The sequence below is a fragment of the Syngnathus scovelli genome, chromosome 13, assembly GCF_024217435.2.
Source record: "Syngnathus scovelli strain Florida chromosome 13, RoL_Ssco_1.2, whole genome shotgun sequence".
NCBI classification, from domain to species: domain Eukaryota; kingdom Metazoa; phylum Chordata; class Actinopteri; order Syngnathiformes; family Syngnathidae; genus Syngnathus; species Syngnathus scovelli.
Window position 1 is genome coordinate 14,455,376 of NC_090859.1, and position 19,490 is coordinate 14,474,865.

The 19,490-nt window shown below is 45.2% G+C and overlaps 2 protein-coding genes across 3 annotated transcripts; one reads left to right on the forward strand and one right to left on the reverse strand.

The window, feature by feature from the left end:
• Positions 1-119: 119 nt before the first annotated feature.
• On the reverse strand, positions 120-13,896 carry tnpo1 (transportin 1). 2 transcript variants are annotated; one of them, XM_049737313.2, is made up of 24 exons: positions 13,444-13,896; positions 12,415-12,490; positions 11,894-12,043; positions 11,721-11,827; positions 9,536-9,669; positions 9,337-9,418; positions 8,840-8,962; positions 8,620-8,738; positions 8,406-8,466; positions 8,032-8,203; positions 7,817-7,969; positions 7,486-7,711; positions 7,250-7,421; positions 7,070-7,156; positions 6,904-7,011; positions 6,685-6,843; positions 6,504-6,591; positions 6,341-6,439; positions 6,116-6,211; positions 4,354-4,429; positions 3,726-3,825; positions 3,562-3,636; positions 3,374-3,494; positions 120-3,294 (listed from the first exon to the last, which is right to left on the reverse strand). In XM_049737313.2, the coding sequence occupies exons 1-23, from the start codon at positions 13,546-13,548 to the stop codon at positions 3,387-3,389; spliced, it is 2,676 nt and encodes an 891-aa protein (XP_049593270.1). In that variant the 5' UTR covers positions 13,549-13,896; the 3' UTR covers positions 120-3,294; positions 3,374-3,386. The 2 variants fall into 2 exon arrangements, 1 of the variants encoding a protein (XP_049593270.1); XR_007485274.1 differs by lacking the exons at positions 120-3,294; positions 3,374-3,494; positions 4,354-4,429.
• Positions 13,897-14,163: 267 nt separating this feature from the next.
• Positions 14,164-19,479, forward strand: LOC125979318 (MOB kinase activator 1B). Its single transcript, XM_049737440.2, has 6 exons — positions 14,164-14,516; positions 15,713-15,879; positions 16,371-16,464; positions 16,623-16,756; positions 17,209-17,372; positions 17,469-19,479. Exons 1-6 carry the CDS (start codon positions 14,503-14,505, stop codon positions 17,544-17,546), a joined length of 651 nt encoding a protein of 216 aa, XP_049593397.1. The 5' UTR covers positions 14,164-14,502; the 3' UTR covers positions 17,547-19,479.
• The last annotated feature ends 11 nt before the right edge of the window (positions 19,480-19,490 follow it).

Below are 19,490 nucleotides of genomic sequence, written 5' to 3' on the forward strand. Positions count from 1 at the left end.
CCCAAAATCTTGCAATCTCACCTTGGTAAAATTACGGCTATGTTTATTACAATAAGGCGTTATTATTTCAAAATTTAAGTGTGGGCACTTTTACACAAAAAAAAAGAAGATGCACGTCATCATGTAAACGATTTATTGGAACAATGTACAGATTCAAGCAATGGTAACCAGTCTCACACCCACCACTATGTCGTCTTACAAATATTACAAAAACAGTACAATATATATTCTTTGCATGATTCAAAATATTTGGTGGCCCCAATATTCTTAACCATTTTATTACAGCAGCTCATTAATAAACAAAAATGCAGATTATCTATATCAAGTGGGTTAAGTTTGGTGCGCATAATACTTTTATTAACTTTGTTGTGTTTTTCCATTAGAGTAGAAAATTCATATTTCTGCAGCAAAAAAAAAAAAAAAGGGTAAAATTTTAGGTAATATCCAACTTTGTTTTGAGAAATTATGACATTCTGGTCAAATTGACATTCATGTAAAATTATGGCTATTTCTGGATAATTGTGGCTTTTTCATAGAAGTTAACACCATTTCGGTCAAGTTCCAACTTTACATTGTGTGAAATTATGAATACTGCAAAAAGTGGTGACTTTCATGAAAGTATGATTTAGAAAAATTATGACTACTTTTGTAAAGTTATGACCTTAGTCTCCTAACGTTCTAATATTGTATTTCATGAATATAATGGCTCTGTCAGATTAGGAATATCATAAAATTACAATTTCGTTGTATTCTTTTATTGTCATGAATATGATTTTTTTCCTCTATTTTCAATAACATTTAACTGTTATGTAAAATGTCGTGATTTTAATTATGACTTAAAACTTTACAACTTTTCCTGAAAAACAAAACAAAATTATTTGCCAATATTTTTACTTCAGTTTCATAAAGTTCCAACTTCATGCACATGGCCACATTATGACCGTTTAGCTCAACCATTTTAACATCTTTTTACAACCGAGTTGCCCATGAGAACATTTAAAAAGGAGTTTTGTCAAAAAAAAGCACAAGTTCTTAATGTTGCTTCTGTACACAAAGGAAGGGAAGGGGGGCAGGCTTCGAACACTAAAACCGGCAAACACAAATGACCTGAGGATCACATGTAGAAAACATCTTCAAGTAGCAAAATCGCCAACAACAACACGCACACACTCACACAATCAAGCAGCAACCACAACACTGGAATGTGACAGACAAAAAGTGACGTACACACACGAGGAATTGGCCTGTGAGTATTCCATAGTGCGCCACTGAGAACCTCTAAAGTCCAAAGTCACTCCTAAGCCTTGCACATGACCTTTAAGAACATGTTGAATGGTTGTACCTGCAAATGGGGAAAAAGAATTGTTCTCAAAATTGCCCACAAAAAATGCCACAAAAGTTGACTTATTTTTTTTACGCTTATTGTTAAAATTTTACCATCCTCAAATAATAAATCCAAATTCAATGATACTAAAAAGATGCAGTTATATTTTGGCTACTAAATGGCTGTTAATTTAAAAAACAAAAATGTTTTAACATTGGCTCTTGAAATCCATAAAAAAAACGAAAATCGTTAACAAATCCAAACATTGCCCCTCATTGGACTTTAGAGGTTTTGCCGTCCATGTTTTTGTCACAAAATGAAGAAAACCCAATGACTTGTTTGCATTCAAATGAAAAACTTTAGCAGCATCACTTCACATGTAATAAGCTCCAATTTCCAGGGTTCAAATACTTTTACTCTGGCCAGCAGAGGGCAGAAAGGGGGAAATAAAAATGGTTGATACCAAATGATCACAGAATACATTCAGGCTGTTTAAAACATTTTGACTTCACAGTATTTCCAAAGCGAGGATAGGGAGGACCAAACACATACGACGTCCCAAACATTTTCCTTAATGCGACGTTTAATTCGCCGCTAAATTCAGGCGGCCACCGACATGTGTGAAATGAGAGCATAGTCAACCCGCCACCCCCCCAAAAAAAAAAAAAAATCCAAAACATCATGCACGAGACACGACAACTAAGATTCGACAACACGAAGAAAGAAGCTTTGGGAAACCATTGCATCGTCACTTTTGCTCTTTTTCCACAATTTGCCAAATCTGTCACATAAACTCGGAATAGTACGGCAAAAAAGTCATAGTTTTACGGAAAGGAAGAAAAAGTCGGACTTTTTCAGATATCACGAGGCTAAAAATGGTCAAATATATTATACAAGTGTAGTGCGACGTTTCCAACTATTCATACAATTACAACTATTGGAATTGTTTATAAATATTCCTATAAAATGACGACTATTTCCATGAAATTGTGATATTTGATTCTTATAAAATTCAAAGGTTGTAAAATTCAGAATTTGTTATTGAAAATGACGGCTTTATTTTCCTAAAATGCCAACTTTTTGAGGGGTAAAATTATGGCTTCATTTTGATGTAAAATTATAAATTGACGCTCGTAAAATTCGGACTTTAGTGCTACTGCAACGGTTGTCCCTAACAGCACTTTTTTTTTTGTAAACTATGACTATTCTCGTAAAACTTCCGCTCTATTTTTGTCAAATTCTTCATCTTTCATTTCTCGTGTTTTGCATAAAATTTAAAACCAATGACTATTTAGCACTTGTAAAATGACGGTTTCGTCTTTTGTAAAACGACAACTATTCTCAAACAATTACGACAACTCGTGTCAAAGTCACAGTTGAGGTTCGGTTACGATTATAAAATTGAGACTCGTAACGTTATGGCTTCTTTTAACTACAATTTTGCAATGGCATTTTTGTTCACGTACAACTTATTCCCTCCCCCCTCCCGCCGAAAAATCAAAACGTAACATCACTTAACCTTTGTAAAATTGCAGCTATTTCTGTTCCTTGCCTTAATTGTCCTCCTATTTCAACTTCATTCTGGCAATTCCTTATTTTGCTACCATTGGAGGAAATTGATTGAAAAAGGATCTGGCACGCTCTTCCGGAAGATCCGGCGGGGACCGAGTTCCGCTTTAGTCACGAAAACCTCGCAGAAATTGCGGAAACTCAAAAGCTAAACGATGACGACGTGATAATGAATGGCGACTTTGGTTATTTTGTCCTCGTTCCCCGATCGGTTTCCCCCTGTTCCCGCGCAGGCCCACTGGGAGTCGCGCCACCCTCCCACCCCGTCCCGCCAAGTGAAGGGGGGAGCGGGCCCGGTACCCGACCCCCCTCCCCCATTAGGCGGATCCTCCCCCCTGGTAAAGGGTGTGGTGTTCCCTGGGTCAAAGAGGTTCCCTATGTTTTCTCCTGACATCAAAGACCTGCATGGAAATAGAAAGAAATATTTAGAAGTAATCCGACGCTTGTTTAATACCAACGTGGACGTGGCGGACAACTGACCCCCGGCCCCGTTTTAGACCCCATAGAAGGTGGCCAGGCGCTCTTTTAGCGGCATGGGGAACTGGTCGGAAAAGCGCCTCCAGTTCTCCTCGCCCACCTGGTTCTTAAAGCCGTGAAGGATCTGGAATCAAACCACACCAAGATGACTTCTTCAATATTACAAAGTGGTCAATTTCCAACGTTGTTACCTTGCAGAACATGTCTCGCAAATCTTCCTTGGGGTTGACCCAAGACGCCACCGCGTCACAAAAGAAGATAAAATCCTTGTGAGAAGATGGCAAGATGTGAGGCAATTTGACGCACCAATTGTTTTTGTTTAAATTGATTGTTTTGATTATTTTTTTTATCTCACCTGTACCACACCTCCCGGGTTGACGCTTATCATGGTGCAAATTCCTCGGAAAGCCGAATCTTTCTCCTCGTTGTCTCTTATGTTGCGCAGGGAGGTGCACCTGTCGACGGTGACGGAAGTTTTTAAATGCTGACAGTAAAATATTAGTCAACTGATTTTATTCCTGGCCCCATTTTACACCTCTAATTTAATTTTTAGAAAGAAAAAATTTATTTCTTACAATATTCAAATGAAACAAACTTTTGGCTATAATGGGCTTCTTCATTCATCAATTTCCAAGAAAACAGGAAGCACTTTATAAAGTACATCCCGGTCATTACGGCAATTCGCCCGTGTGATTTGCTTCATTAAAAAAATAAAAAGTTTGCTAGCGGCTAACGGTGGACAACGACAAAAAATTAAAAACTAGACACAATAACGTGGAGTTGCCACTTGGGCAAAAAAAAAAAAAAAAATCACAAGTAAGACCTAAAAGAGGACAGGGTTAGTCACATGGTTGGCAATGATTACAAAACTTAAGAAGAAAATAAATCGGACATTTTTTAAGAGAGGAGAGCGACAGCAAAGAGAAAGAAGAGCAACAGAGAAAAGATGAATGAAATTAAAAAAAAGATTGAATAATACACACCAGGGTCTTATAAACTGCTGTAGCATGGGTGCCACCTCTTGAGGGCAAACGTAACCAAGACGACCAATTGTTATTGCTATGGTAACGCAATCACGGTTACACACCACCAAACGCCAACCAAGACATGAGCAATGAGGAGGAGGGGGAGGGGGGAGTGGGGAGGAGAAAAAAATAAAGAAAAAACACATAACTCAGAGACATAAAAATCAACACAATCTGTCTGTGCATGATCAGAAAAACAGATTTCACTTGGTGTGGGCTGTTAGCGCACTACTGCCCCCTGCAGTCGAGGAGGGTAGAATGCAAAACATAGGACATACATACAAAACACGTTTAAGGGAGAACACATTGATCGACAAGTCGGACAGAGACAATCGTCGGACAGAAATTGCTTGCTTTTCTGTGAAATTCGTTCCGGGGGACACGCATTGGTTGGTTTCCCCCCCCCCCCCCCCCAAAAAAAAAATTGACAACCGGCATCTTTTGTCCAAATAAGAAGTCTTATAATTTTAAATATTTTTTTTAAAATGTCGCCACTCGTGCCTCACAAGCACATTTCTCCCTTAAACTCACCAATGTTAATTATACACAACAAACAGAACTGTGTGTGTGCGTGTGCGAGTGTGCGATTTGTCGCTGCTGCCGCCGTTGCCGCTCTTTTCGAAACAGAAATGACAACATGACTCCGACTACATGGAGGATAGGGAGGACACTATCCAGGCACAGCAGGTGGCTATGAGGCATAGAGGAGGAGGAGGAGGAGAGGAGGAGGAGGAGGAGGAAGAGGAGCGAGCGAGGACCTAAGTTTAAGGAAGACACAAAACTATGCAACATTCTCATTAAAACAAGCAGGCAGAACAAGTGAACAAGTTCAATGACGCATGCAGAAAGCAGATGGCAACGCTATTTTTTATCTTCAGTTCGGTGCAGGATTGCCTGCAAATAGTCAATTGGACAACGAATGATTACTGGAAGCGCGTTGGTCTTCAGCTTTGGAGGTTCCGGGATGATTCAAAGGTCAACCCAAGCGCCTGCTTCGAATGTTCAACTTGCACTCCACTAATCATTCACCGTTCTGGATTGAATCATTGTTATCTGGGCGTCCACTGTTGGCTGGCAAATCGTGCACCGAACAACATTGAACAGCCAGATATGCGTTGACGTTGAAAGAAAAAGCAACAAAGGAAAGTGACGGCAAACAAACAGCAAGACGTGTACACCATTCCTCTTTTACGCACACTTTGCCCTTGCGTCTCGTTTTTTTTAAAAGTCACGAGAGCAAAGCGTCACCTTGGATGGTCTCAAATGCGTCGCGCGCATGTGTGTGTGCGTTTCCAGAAAGTGCCGGTTAGTACAAGCGCGTGGTTCCTGCCAACGTTTAACTCGCAAATGTTTGCGTTAGATTTTAAAGCCTCCATATCCAAACACAGGAACTGACCCAATTTCGGCCAACGAGTTATGTGATGCCGGAACAATTAAACGGCCCGCCGCTAGATGGCAGACTAACCTGTTGCCGTTTACACAACAGAATAATGACAGATTGAAACGAGATTATTATTAGTTCAGGACACGCTGGTGCCTTGTTCATCTGCTTGGTCTTCATCAAGATTGGAATCTTATCGCTTCGACTGTTTGCATACTTAACAGGAAGCCGGAGGAACCGGTGTGGTCGCAGCCTGGTGAGAGGCAGACGCTTGAAATGAGCGTGTGTGCATGCGTGGCGGCCGCTCTGGCCCGCCTCAGTACCGCCACAGTGTGGTACCTGTGTTTTCCAAAAGAGTCTTTGGCGTATTGGGCCTGTTAATGATCTCTACCAGCTGGTGCAGCACCACGGAAACGTACGGCTGCATTTCGGGCCCTGCGCCAAAAAAAAAAAAAAAAAAAAAAAAAACAGGGTTTGGTGGTATATGACAAAAAATGTAAACAAAAGAAAAACAATAAAATAAAAATAATATATAAAAATATATATATATTTTTTTGTACTCACCCATTTGTATAGCGATCTCTCCTATTGCCCACGTTGCATTGTTGCAGACGGATATAAACTCCGGATTTAAATTGGTGCCCAGTATCGGCATAAAATCAGCTGAGTTGAAAGAAAAAGACAATTAGCACACGTTTGTTAGCGCTCGTCTTTGAGAGAAACCTACCGATGCACGGTTTGACATGCTGGAAACACGCCTTGGTCAGATCGCCCAGCAGAGCGAAGGAACTCTGACGTACTTCGGGCATTTTGTCCTGAGCATGAAGGGTGGAAAAAAAAAACAACAAAAACAACAAAAGAAGCAATAAGTTGCTGACGTTTGTTCATGCTTGGGCGGAGGTGCTCACCTGCATGCACTGGTACATGAGGGTGAGGATGTTGCTGCGGGCGACCAGTTGCTCAATGGTGCCGCCCAAACCCTCCGCCAGGCCGCTGAGGAGGTCCAAAGCCACGATCATGAAGTCCTTATCCGGCGCTTCGTACTGTTCCGGCTGCGACTGGTACAGCTGGGAGGATCCATTTAGAATCATTTGGAGTATTTCTTTTCATTCTTCTTTTGTGCTCACCATGGCCTGAGCGAGGGTCTTCTGGACCAAGTTGACGCATCGCTGGTACACGGGCTCGCAGTAGGGCAGGAAGCCGCTCTGCAGGGCCGTCGCCACCGATGACAAACACTGAAAGGAGAGCGGAGCGGGTCGGACTGAGAGCTGAGAGCACGCTGACGTTGCTCACCTCCAACAAAGGGAACAGATCCTTGTCTTCATCCTTGAGCTGGTTCCACTTCTGGATCAGAGGGGGCATCAACATCTGGATGTACTCCTGGAACAAATAGAAGTCAGAAAGGAAGAAATTCTCCTAGGATGGATTTACACTGCAAATTTGAATGTCCCAGAAGTAAGAGGCGCCGCTAACCGGTTTGTTGAGATGGTGACCGACCGAGTCGGCCAGCGTGCCGATGGCATCGTAAAGGATGAGAAGGTTCTTGTGCTGGTACTTGTTGAAGGCGAAGACCAGCGTGTCCAGGATGAAGGCCAGGTAGGGCACCAGCTCCGTGCACGCCTCCTCCTCCAAGGTGGCGAAGGCGCTGGACAACACCAGGGGGGTGAGCAAACTTCGGCGCTTCTTCGTATCTCGTGATTTGCGCTTACCTGCAGGCGGCCTCCTGCACGCGCTTGTTGCTGTCGAGTATGCGCTTGAGCAGCTCGGTCATGAGGGGCTTCAGGTAGACATCGGGGGGCTGGCTGACCACCCAGTGGGCGTAGCGGCTCAGCGTCCAACAGGTGATGGAACGCACCAGCGCCTTCTTGTCCGACAGACACTGGACCAGGTGGGGGATCAGCTCGGGGAGGTACGGAATCATTCCCTGCATGCAACCTGCCCAAAAACAGCAAATTGTCACTTTTGGTCATATTTAGGAAGACATTTCAAATTCAAACACTTTTAGGTTGATTGGATAAATACGGACAAGAAGAAATTTACCTTCAGCTATGGCTCCCAGCACGAGTATGCCCGACTCCTTGACGACCCACTCGGGATGGAAGAGCAGCTCTTTGAGAAGCGGCAGGATGTGCGGCAGCAGGTTGTCCCGGAACACGTTGGCCAGGATGTCCAGCGCCGCCGCCGAGCATTTCCCTGAGAACACCGGCTCCGGTCAAGTCGGCCATTTAAAGAAACTCGCGCCGCCGCCAACTCACGTAGATTCCAATCGGACATGGCGTCGTCGTCATCGTCGAGGTCGTCGTCGTCCTCCTGCTGATCCTCGATGCCGTCGCCGTCGTGCTGCTGGGCGACGGTACGCGAGCGGTGGAAGCGAGGGCGGATGTCCTGCTCGTTATCAGGGATGGCCTCGTCCTCCTCGATGTCGCCCTGGGGGGGGGGCATGCGAAAGGCCATTTGCAAAAGTGACATATAAACACTCAAATCTAACCAAGTCATATCATCACGTCATCCAAGTTTTTAGTGCCATGGCAAACATTTTCCCGACGTGATTGCTTGAGGCCGAAGTCATTTGTCTCCAAGCCATATCCCGGGTTCGCAGGTCACTTCCCGCTCAGCGCTATCGACCGACCTTGAGCATGATGATGTCGATCTCCGAGTACTTCATCCCGTTGACGAGCACCGGCGTGAGCCTGCGGGACGGAGGACATGACAAAGCGCAAGGACGAGCGTTTACTCCATGTGACGGATGTTCGCGGCCGAGGTCAACCGTCATGGTTCTTAATCAGCGGCCAGGGTCGGAGGGTGGGAGGAGGGGGGGCCATGACAAATCAATTGCGTCTTACTTGGACAGGTGTCCGCACAGCACCTCCTTGCAGACCGGCTGCTCGGCCAACGTCAGCCAGAACTCGCAGGCCTCCAAAGCTACGTTTTCATCCTGGTCCTGCGTCCTCTGGAGCATGTACTGCGCAAAGATCAAACCTTCTAGAGAGATTCTTGGGGCGCCCGATGGCCAGTCCAGCCATACGTGCGGCTTCTCCAAATACGTAAAGTAGCGTCGCTCACCTCGACGATGCTGTGCATGTGCGGCAGCAGGCGGTCCAGGCGAACGTCCAGCAGCATGACGAGTGCTCGGCAGACGTTCTTGCGCACCTCGGGCTCCTCGTCGGTGGCCAGAGCAAACAGGTTCTACAGAGGCGAGAGGAGGGAGCGTTCAACAAAATCAAAATATGAACATTTTGCGTCCAAGTAATTCTCACGATTTCGCCGTGCTAGCATGGTAGCAAACGCAGCTAGCTTACGGGTCCAAATGCTATTGCTGCTATTTTGCTTTTATGTTTACGACCAAAAATAAAAGGTTAAAGTGACCATCCAGGCGACATACATCCTGCGCAAACAAAATCAAATCCAAGTCCGGAAAATTCAATCGAAGCTAAATTACATCTTAAGCGCGACAGGAAAAAAAAATAAAACAGGCGGAGAGTTTACTACTGGATGCTTCACGGCCGTCTCACATGACGTGGCCCAAAGCCGAGATCATGCGACGCGACGGTCACACTTACCTCGATGAAAGCGTCGATGTGCAGCATGAGGGCTTGAGTCCTGCTGATGATGAACTGATTCACACAGGCGATGGCATGAGACCTGTCAACGTACAAAGCACGGTCACATGTTGCGCCGGAGGGCCAGCGGGCTTTGCTAAAAGCACCCTCTGTCTCTGTGCGTGCTACGACGAAACTTTATTGGCCGATGAGAATCAACCTGATCTTGGGGCTGCTGTGCTTGAAGAACTGCAAAAACTTGGGGATCATGATGTTGAGGGGACGATCCAACATGTCGCTATCCAGGATCTCGGCAGAGTCCTCGCAGATCTTCTGCAAGGCTCCGAAGGCTCCCTGGAACAACAAAGCCAAAAAATTGTGTTTTTTCTTCAGGGAATAATTTTATATTCCACAAATGGCGAAGCACTACCTCCCTCCCTCCCTCCCTCCGCATGCCAACGCAAAAGACTGCAGACATTAATGTCACGCGGGACAAAGCGGGCTGATGCCTTCCTAACTGGTTTCCATGGCAACCGTTGCCATGGCAGTACTGCCATCAGGATAGAGCTGCCAAAAAAAGATGAATGAATAAGTCATCCAGATGCTGGGGGGCGCCTCCGTGTCATTAGAGAAGGGAAGCAAAGTGGGCGTGGAGCATTCCAGCCATGCCGAGCGAGCTTGAGTGGAGAACCCGCCGTGAAAAAGCAACATATTAAAATCGGTCATCGGAACTTACGTATACTCCAAATAACATCAAAATTTAGCACGACGGTAAAATAAAAATCAGTTTTAAAAATTTGAAACAAGAAACATAAATTGATTGAGCCTTCCGCCTCCCATGAGCATTGTAAGCAATAAGGGGACACCCAATCTAAATAAAGTCATCTGCCGTCACCTGCTGGGCTCTTTTTATAGCCATGACCGTGGCGGGGGCGGCGCTTCGGCTTAACCCTTTAAACCCAGCAGGTCAGATGTCAAGTGAAATTGACATTGAAGGGCTTTTCACGGCTTTCCCGTAAAATTCTCTATTGGCTATCACGAGGAGGGTTGGTTGAAGCGGCCATTATAAATTCATTTGGCCGTTCCCAAGTCTAACGTGACTCGCTATCACACACAAAACCAAAAATTCAACATGGTCAGAGTCCACAATTTTGATGTGAAGCCGCCATTTTGGGATCTCCTGCAGGCACAAAAGACAAGATGTTGCTTATTGGCCCTCTGAGTCTTCATAACTGCGCCATTGCCCAAAGTGATTCAGCAAAAAGAAATAATTTTTATTTGCCTTGAGACTTTCATTCCTGAAATGACACATTAAGTTTCCCTTTTGGGTTTGAGGCCGGCTCAGTTTATTCGCCATCGGCATTTTCTCTTTTGTTTAATCATCCGGCCGAGGGAGGTTTCGGCTTTTTAAGAACAATTCAGGCGTCGAGGGCGTCACAAAACATCCACGGCAATTTTCACGCTCAAGACGGTCATCGTGGATTTTTTTTACGACAGCACGGAAAGTATCTGGATGATGGTGTTTTGATTTAATCTGGCACAAATTGAGCAAGATTGCAACTCATAAATGATAGTCGAAAAGATAGTTTCACGCTTTTCCCGGATGTCTCTTGAAGTCACGGGCGGATGGAAAAACCCTCAGGAGTGAGCGCATGACCAACTCGCGCAGCAAAACACAAAGTTAGTCACAAAGCAACACGAGCGTGGCGACATTTTAGCCACAACTTTGCCGGTGGCGACTAAGAAGCTTTGGCGCGTCCAAGCTGCTTTCCAAAATCACAGCTTCGTTCTTTTGAGAAGTTGCCACATTTGCTGCCGCATGATAAGCCCGGCGCACGTCGCGATTCTTAGCCGTGACCTAATTCTCCACCCGGGAATAAGCGTCGTGGCCGAGGCGACACGTGTGGCTTTGAAGGAGAAGACCTTTCCCTGTTGGTTGCGTCGGTGACGGTTGGGTGAGAACTTTATTTGCCGTTGGGCATCTAAATCTTCCTAAATGAGGTCATCGCGGGACGGGAAAAGCTGTTATTGACGGGAGCACCTGTATATCTCAAGGGTCGGCCGGCCGGACCTTCCCCGTTGGATCAAACGCCGACCTTGTGGAGATGAGTTATTATGTACACGTTCCTGTTTTATGGCTTCTCGTCAAATGCCGCGCTCCGCCCACACGCAAGGAGGAAAAATCGGAAGCATAGTGAAAAAAAGCCTTTTTTTTAGGGATGACTTTTTTGTGGGTCTACTCATTGGCAACCAGCAAGTTCTTTTTGGGCTTCAAGAAATTCAATTTTACTCACCAACAAAGGTTAAACATTTCTATTGAAAGCCATTTTGTGGCTAATATGCTGCCCCCTACAGGTTTGGAATTTTCATCGGTCAACTTGTACAAAAAAAGCTCGCCGTCTCACCTCACACGTGTTGTAGTCTTCGGAATCCAGCAGCTGGCACAGTTTGGGCAAAAGCTCCGGCCAGTTTTGCAGCTCTCCCTTCGACGCGATCGTGGTGATCAAAATGCCTGTTTGAAAAGAAAATGCACAATTTGCATATCGCGGAGAGAAGACACGCAGCGAGCCAAACCTACCCACGGTGGCGCGGATTAGCGGCGAGGAGTCGCCGATGTTTTGGAGGCACTCGTTCTTGATGAAATTGGACACCCCTTGAGGGAAATTCTGATAGTGAGCCTTCACGTTGTTCTTCAGTATGAGACCGCTCAGAGAGCGCGTGGGCTCGTCTTGCCGGGGGAGAAGAGAAGAGAAGAGAAGAGAGATATGAATGAAGGTGAACAACATGAAACCCTTTTGGGAGAAAAGTGGAGACGCAGACAACAAGATGAATCCCACGCTGGCTATCTTAGACTAATGCGGGCCCTAACGGCAAATGTCTTGACACTGCGGACATGGAGATCATCTGCAGTGCAGACAGCGGCCTAAGCGCTGCCAGGAATCGGGTTTAAAATTAGAGCGACCCATATTCCCCGAGCGCCTCATCATCTGCGGCCGACGGGTCAGCCGAGTCACGACCGTCGGGGCGCTTACGTAAAAAAGAAATAATGACGCAGGCTGTCCGCTGCGTCGAGGAACAACAACGTCACGGGCGCCTTACCTTCCGATTTGAGCTTGGTCAGAACAAATATTAAGTAGTTGTTGAAATCAGGAAACTGGTTCAGCTGCTCCAGTCTCTGTGGAAAAAAGTGGTTGAGGAAAAAAAGGCAGAACAGAACAAAATAGAGGTGTGTGTGTGTGTATTAGCAGTGCATTTGCCATGTCATGTGACCAACACACACACACGCACGCGCACACAATCCAATATGAGTTCACCCTGGGGTCCCAGCAGACATTTGCTGAAGATATTAAAGCTATGAAATCCCCTCAAGCGCAAGCAAAGTACGACCGAGTACAATAACACTTTTTTTGGACATGTTTGAAAACTTGCCACCATTTTAGATGGTCACAACTACGCATTTGCAATAAATGCACAACTGCAGAAGTGTCCATAATAGCAAATGGCATTCATTTGTGCGCAGTTTTGCTTTGCTGATGATTATTAAAACTAAATATGGCCAATGTGGCCAAATGGCAAGAGGCCGAGCTCACAAGATGCATAAACAGAGCATTACAGAGCCAGACAAGATGCTCTAGTTTTGAGCGGGGGTCATAAACAGTCTTTAGAAAAGGCATCAGAGGTTTTTCGAAATGTGCATAATGGACAAGATGAAGCGCCACAGAAGAATGGAGTCACAATGAAAGGGAGAGTCATGAGTGATACTTCTCTTTGCAAAGATGCAATAAAGGAGTCAAACAGAATGCCAATTAAGTGTGCATTAAAACACGTTTTTTTTTTTCTTTTTAGTAGTACAGGAACGTGGAGGGCCTAATGAATGGGTTTGCCTGGGGCCAAATGGACTAAACACAACCTTGAAAATATGCTCAAATATTGGATGACTCACATCATAACATGACACACCTTTCAAGTGCAGTGCTCAGCTTTAACAGTCCAAATCATTCACTTTCATAACAAAACAAAATCGACAACAGGTCGGCACCTGCGTAGATACACTGTAACAGCAAACAACCCGGCTAGCATCGGCTAAAGCTAGCCTGCCCTGACAAGAAGGCACAAATAAAAGGATACTTGCTGGACGGATCTCTGTGTGGACGTATCCGGCGACTGCGACTCCCTGAGCAACTGTAAAATCTGATGGAGTCCTTGCTCGTCTGGCTTCCACGCACACTCCATCTTCGCTATGACTGCGGGAATTCCAAAAAACGGAAAGGCAACACGGCGCCGAGCTAGCGAAAGGATTTACCCCGCATGAACGACACAAGAGGCGAGGACAACACGCTCGACAAGACCCCGGGGAGATCGTGAAGGGGGCGGGGAAGGGAGGCCGAGTCTCGCCTTTCTCTTCTCTCTCGAACCGCCGAGCCGAGGAGTTGCTGCGTGTCCGCTGAGGGAGAAGGCGAGGAGAAGCGCGTGAGGGCCGTCAGATGTTCGACTGTCAAAGCCGAGACAGGTGAATTTGTCGGCCGGCAGAGTGCGTGTGGAAGGCCGCACGCGCCTCCAGCCGCTTTTTACTGACTTGACGGGTAGATGACTGGAGGCTGCGCGGTCCTAGCGCCCGCCGGACTTAAAGTTCTGCCTGTCTGTCTATCTATCGTCCTTTCCGATAATATGACTGGACTTTTTTAGTTTATGTAGTGTGTTTTGACAAAGCCAATACCAAGCTTATGTCTCTAAATAATGAAAATTATGCTTTTGGCTTGTGAATCAAATGATGCATGTTTCATGAAAATGTGAGCCACATTGTCCACCAGGTGGCAGCACAGGAGCGAACTCTGCCTTTTTGCATCCGAAGAAGAAGTGAAGCCAGTTTGTCGGTTCAGTCGACTTGTCTGGGTTCCTCCGTAGTCAGTCACAATCAGTCACGGAGGGCAGTCGAGGAGCCCCTCTTTTGCAAAACACTCCTCGTTTAATTTGATATTTGTGTGTGTGTACGAATACAACGCATATATCCGCCATCGTCGTGCAAATAATTGTCCTTAGGAGAGCGAGAGGACCGCGAGAAAGGCCGAGAAGTCGCGACGAGGACTTGTGAGACTTGCACAAACAATCCTTCCTCTTCCTCCTCCTCTTCTCTTGTATTCTTATTATTTGCTGCGAGAGAGACAAAGAAACGCCGCCGGAGGAACCATGAGCTTTCTGTTGTAAGTTGTTTTGTCATCTTGTGTATTCATTTGTATGCTGTCAAAACCGCGGATTATTTGTATTTAGTTTGCATACTTGGCCAGTGTGTGAAGGGTAGCCGAAGCTGTGCTAGCCGTAGCATATTCCGGGCTAAGGCTATTTCCCGGATAACAAGCCTTCAACATGTCTACTGCGATCTCCAATCAAGTCATGTTGATTAATATCATAATAAAAATATTGCAAGCCTAGGGAAAACGTCGAGGCGGCTGTACATTCGACGAAAGTAGTGTCAGTGGCTAAAACTCAAAATATTCAATATTAGGTATTAAAAAGGAAATTCATGTTTTGATTTCATCAGTTATTCATTAAATTTGTACTGGTGACCCAGTCGGACCACTGGGCTACCGTTAATGTGAGTTCTGATTGGAATGAGGAATTTCAGTCCTCTACCTTGGAACTAAAAGTTTCTGGTGGGGGTTAACCATGCTAAAATAAGGAAATATTTGTGTTTTTTTAATGCAAGTGAGAGTCTTCTATGTGTATGAAATGATTTTTTTTTTTTGTGCATATAAGAGTTAGTTCATGTGCGTGTCTGTGTGAGGAAGAGAAAACGGTTTATTGTTGCTATTTTTGACCTATCGACACTTGATTGTTTTGCATAAGCCTTTGCAGTAGAAGAGTCGGTCGGGTGCTTTGGGCTTTTGAGCTCGCCAGTTGGCGTCTTTGCGTCCTTCCCTGCTGTGCTGACTCTCACGATGAGTTGCTGTCGTTTAATGGGGGCCACGGGAAAGATGACCACTCCAAACGACCTCATTAGCGGCACAAAGACGCTCTGTTCCCCACCGCCGCCCCGTTCTGCTCGGCCGGACCTGTCTGTTCTGCTTTTTTTTTTTGTCAGCACTTTTGTTCAACTTTCATGAAGACTTATCGTTAGGGAAGATTCAGCTTTAAGTAAAATCCCAATTTGGTTTCCGCAGTATTTTCAAGCAAAATGACAAAATATTACAAATAAATTAAGATCTTATAAAATATTTATACTTTTATATTAAATTGTATTTAAAATGATTTTAAAAATGATTTATTTTAAATATAAAAAAATCCCAATTATATTTGAAAAACATAATTGTCTCTAGATAAATATCTGACATCAATCTCAGATGAATATAAATGAATTAATTTGTTGTATGAATCCCTCTCCGTGTCTCTCCTCTCACAGCGGAAGAAGCTCGTCCAAGACGTTCAAGCCCAAGAAAAACATCCCGGAGGGCTCGCACCAGTATGAGCTGTTGAAACACGCCGAGGCCACGCTAGGGAGCGGCAACCTGCGCATGGCCGTCATGTTGCCCGAGGGCGAAGACCTCAACGAGTGGGTCGCTGTCAACAGTAAGCGCCAAAGCCCACTTTTGGGGGGTTTGGGCGGGATTGTAGTCCATTCACTCCCGTAAAGACGTCATTTAACTGGGCTCATGAGTTCATTTTGAGGGGCCTTTATCGAAGCTAATAGGAAGACTAAACGATTCCAAACTGCACTGCGCTTGGGGAGAAACCGCGTTTAACAACATGAATGACTCCCCCATGGATGGAGTTTTGGCACTCCCTCAAGAGCACAAGCAGTCATGCAGGGAAAAGGCACGGTGAATATTAAACAGACGCAATTGTGTTTGCTGGGAGACTTTTGTTGTCTGCCTTTAGTTTGTGTCACGTTAGAGGCCCCGTCGGGTCGGAGCTGCTTGTTGGAAGACAACTTGGGCTGTTTTGTTTGTCCTTGTAGGAGCACAAATCCCAGATTGGGGGGGGGGGGAAGATTTCAAAGCATGTTAATCACGTTATTGATCAGTTGTGCATTTATTTTATGTTTGTTTTTGCATTCCCAGCTGTGGACTTCTTCAACCAGATCAACATGCTGTACGGAACCATCACAGACTTTTGCACGGAGGAGAGCTGCCCTGTCATGTCTGCCGGCCCCAAGTGAGTCAACGTGAAAAAGCTCATCCCACACGTTGGCTTTTGGCTTTGTTTTTGATGCGCTCCGACACGTCCCCAAACGCTGACGCCTTTGTCGACAGCCTCGGGGCGGAAATAGTTACTGCTGAGCCTTTTGTTGATCACGGCGCTCTTTTCCACAGGTACGAGTATCACTGGGCGGACGGCACCAACATTAAGAAGCCCATCAAGTGCTCGGCGCCCAAGTACATCGATTACTTGATGACCTGGGTGCAGGACCAGCTGGACGACGAAACGCTTTTCCCTTCCAAGATCGGTACGCCTCTCACAGTGACCATAACAATGGCGGCAGATTATTTCGGCGGTCAATGGGTTGCGGAACTCAATGGACGGCAGCCAGGTCAAACGGAAGTGTCTCGCGCCACTCGTGACACGTTTCATTTTGGTGTTTCGTATGGAATCTGATGGTGGTCACAAGAAGGCAGCTCTGCACGCGCTGCATCCCATGTCGCAACAGTTTCGTAATCCCACACTTACACACACACACACAGCGGCTGCAACAACATGTGACAGGACGCACTATCATGACCGGCATGAGTCACGGCTGCTCGCACTTCCTCGACATCGCGCGCCCCCACACCTGTCCGCGAGGAGCCACTTCTGCTCTCGTTCGGTTTCGATATTTTCGCCAGAACTCCACAGCATAATCATGGTTTGATGAACATCAAGAATTCTGTCCATCACCGTCATGAAATCTGTTTTGTCTAGGCGTCCCGTTCAAGCGGAACTTCATGTCGGTGGCCAAGACCATCCTGAAGCGTCTGTTCCGCGTCTACGCGCACATCTACCACCAGCACTTTGACTCGGTCATGCAGCTGCAGGAGGAGGCCCACCTCAACACCTCCTTCAAACACTTCATCTTCTTTGTGCAGGTACCAAAAGTCGTGCGGAGGTTGCCTCGCTCCGTCCGTCTGTCTGTCTGTGTCGCTTTCTCCGTCTGACCAGCTTGGTGCTGTCTCTCTCGTCAGGAGTTCAACCTGATCGACAGGAAAGAGCTGGCGCCGCTTCAGGAGCTGATCGAGAAGCTGACCACTAAGGACAGATAAACGCCGTCGTCCTTTTTATCTTTGAAAAGATCTTCTAGTTTTGCACTGACACCCTCCCTCCCCCCTTCCTCCCCCTCAACTCCCCTTGGCTGTACGTATGCAGTATAAATTATATTTCCATATGGGGAAATGTTTTTAAATGAGGCCCGGGCACGGCGGAACGGGTCCGGATGGGTTTTAAACGCGGCAGAACTCCATCTTATCAAGAGAGCGGAGTGAAGAGAGACACCGCTCGCTTCGTGCCACGCTTGTTGGTTTGCGGCGTACAAAAATAGTGCCGAGACGCCAATCCCAGAGCAGAAAGTATTTCTCTGTTTGCTGCTTTTCTCCGCTAGTAGGAAACGCATCCCAAGTGCCTGGTCCGGCAACCGCGGCGAGACCTGCGCCCAGGTTGAGATCCACGCAAAACATCTGACAAACATTTGACACTCTGAATCCGCTGGATTTAATCAAGTAAAAATACTTTGCATGAGCCGTTTTCAATTCCTGCATCGGAGGCATTAACGGTAGAAATAGGATCGATTCGCCTGTGCCTTTTCGGACACGACCCGCCCCAACGTCGCCAGACGCGATTTACAATTAAGTCAACCTAAAGAAGAAAACCGGTATACTATTAAAAAATAATAATTAATTTTCCAGAATGATGGCTTGAATGATGGAACAACGAAGGGCAAAATGGCGCGGCTTCACTGCACTTCCCTCGGTGGAAGGTTGTCTCCCCCCCCCCTCCCCCCGACTTTTTGCCTGAATGTCTACGCTGCGTTCACTCATCATCTTTTTTCCTTCCCCCAAATTGAATGTTTGCCTGTTCTGCTCATGAGGCACAACTGAGCTATTTTCTCTTTAGTTTTGCATGCGCATCTCCTGCTCTCAAAAGTGTTACTATGCAAAAAGAATTGAGGCGTCAAAAAAAAAAAAAAAGGGGGGGGGGGCGACCCGTTGTCATGTTCACGCTGGGTATGGTTGCTTTTTACTTAGATGTTCAGATTTGGAAAAGAATGGCTTTGCTTTAGTTTTGAATTAGTCTTGAGAGAGCCTTTTTTTATATAAACTGTTTGCCAGAGGTCATACGACAACGCACAAGATGTAAATAGTGAGGTCTATGAAGGAATATTACAGAAAAACAAAAGGATACTACAAGAAATAAGGTAGAAAAAAAAGTTGAAATATTTCTATAAGTCATTTTTAGAGAGTTATATGAGGGGAAAACACCACCATAGTCATTTAATAATAAATTTGTACTGTTAATATATTCTTTTAAGAGAACAGAGTTGTCATTTGTATGGTACAAAAAGTGTAATATTGAACATGTTAAGTCCACAAAATATTTGATGATACCTGATGAATATATTTATTTATATTATTGTAACTTTTTCCTCACAATATTAACCTTCCCTTATATTTCAACTTTTTTTTCCCCCGTTATGACTATTTCCACATTTAATATATCAATACATTTTGGAAAATAACTTCACAATCTTACTTTTCCCCCTCATGCAATATTTCAAAGTATTTTTGCCAGATTTTTTTTAAACATATAACATCTTATTTCTTGGAACCTACCCTTTTAATATTCTAATATTCCTTCGTACTTCAACTCTCTTAAAGAGGACTTAAAACAAGCATGGAGGGTTTCTTTTGTTTTGTTTTTTTGCGGCATTTGGATATTCAGATGGTATTTGCTAGCTTTTGTTGTTGTTTTCTTAGCTCATGATTCTGAATGTGTTCACTCATGCACTGTTTGGAAAAAGGTCATTTTAAGAAAGCCGGAAGCATCTCCCAGTTTGGTGCGTCATTTTCATCCTCCTCCTTGTCTCTCTCGGCTGTACTCTTTGAGGAACTGTGTGTACATAATAGCTCCGTATGGATGTTCCAATGCTGCTCGAGTGAATTCTGCTGTTTACAAGGCAAATAAAGGTGGTGTTGACTATTATTATTATTTTT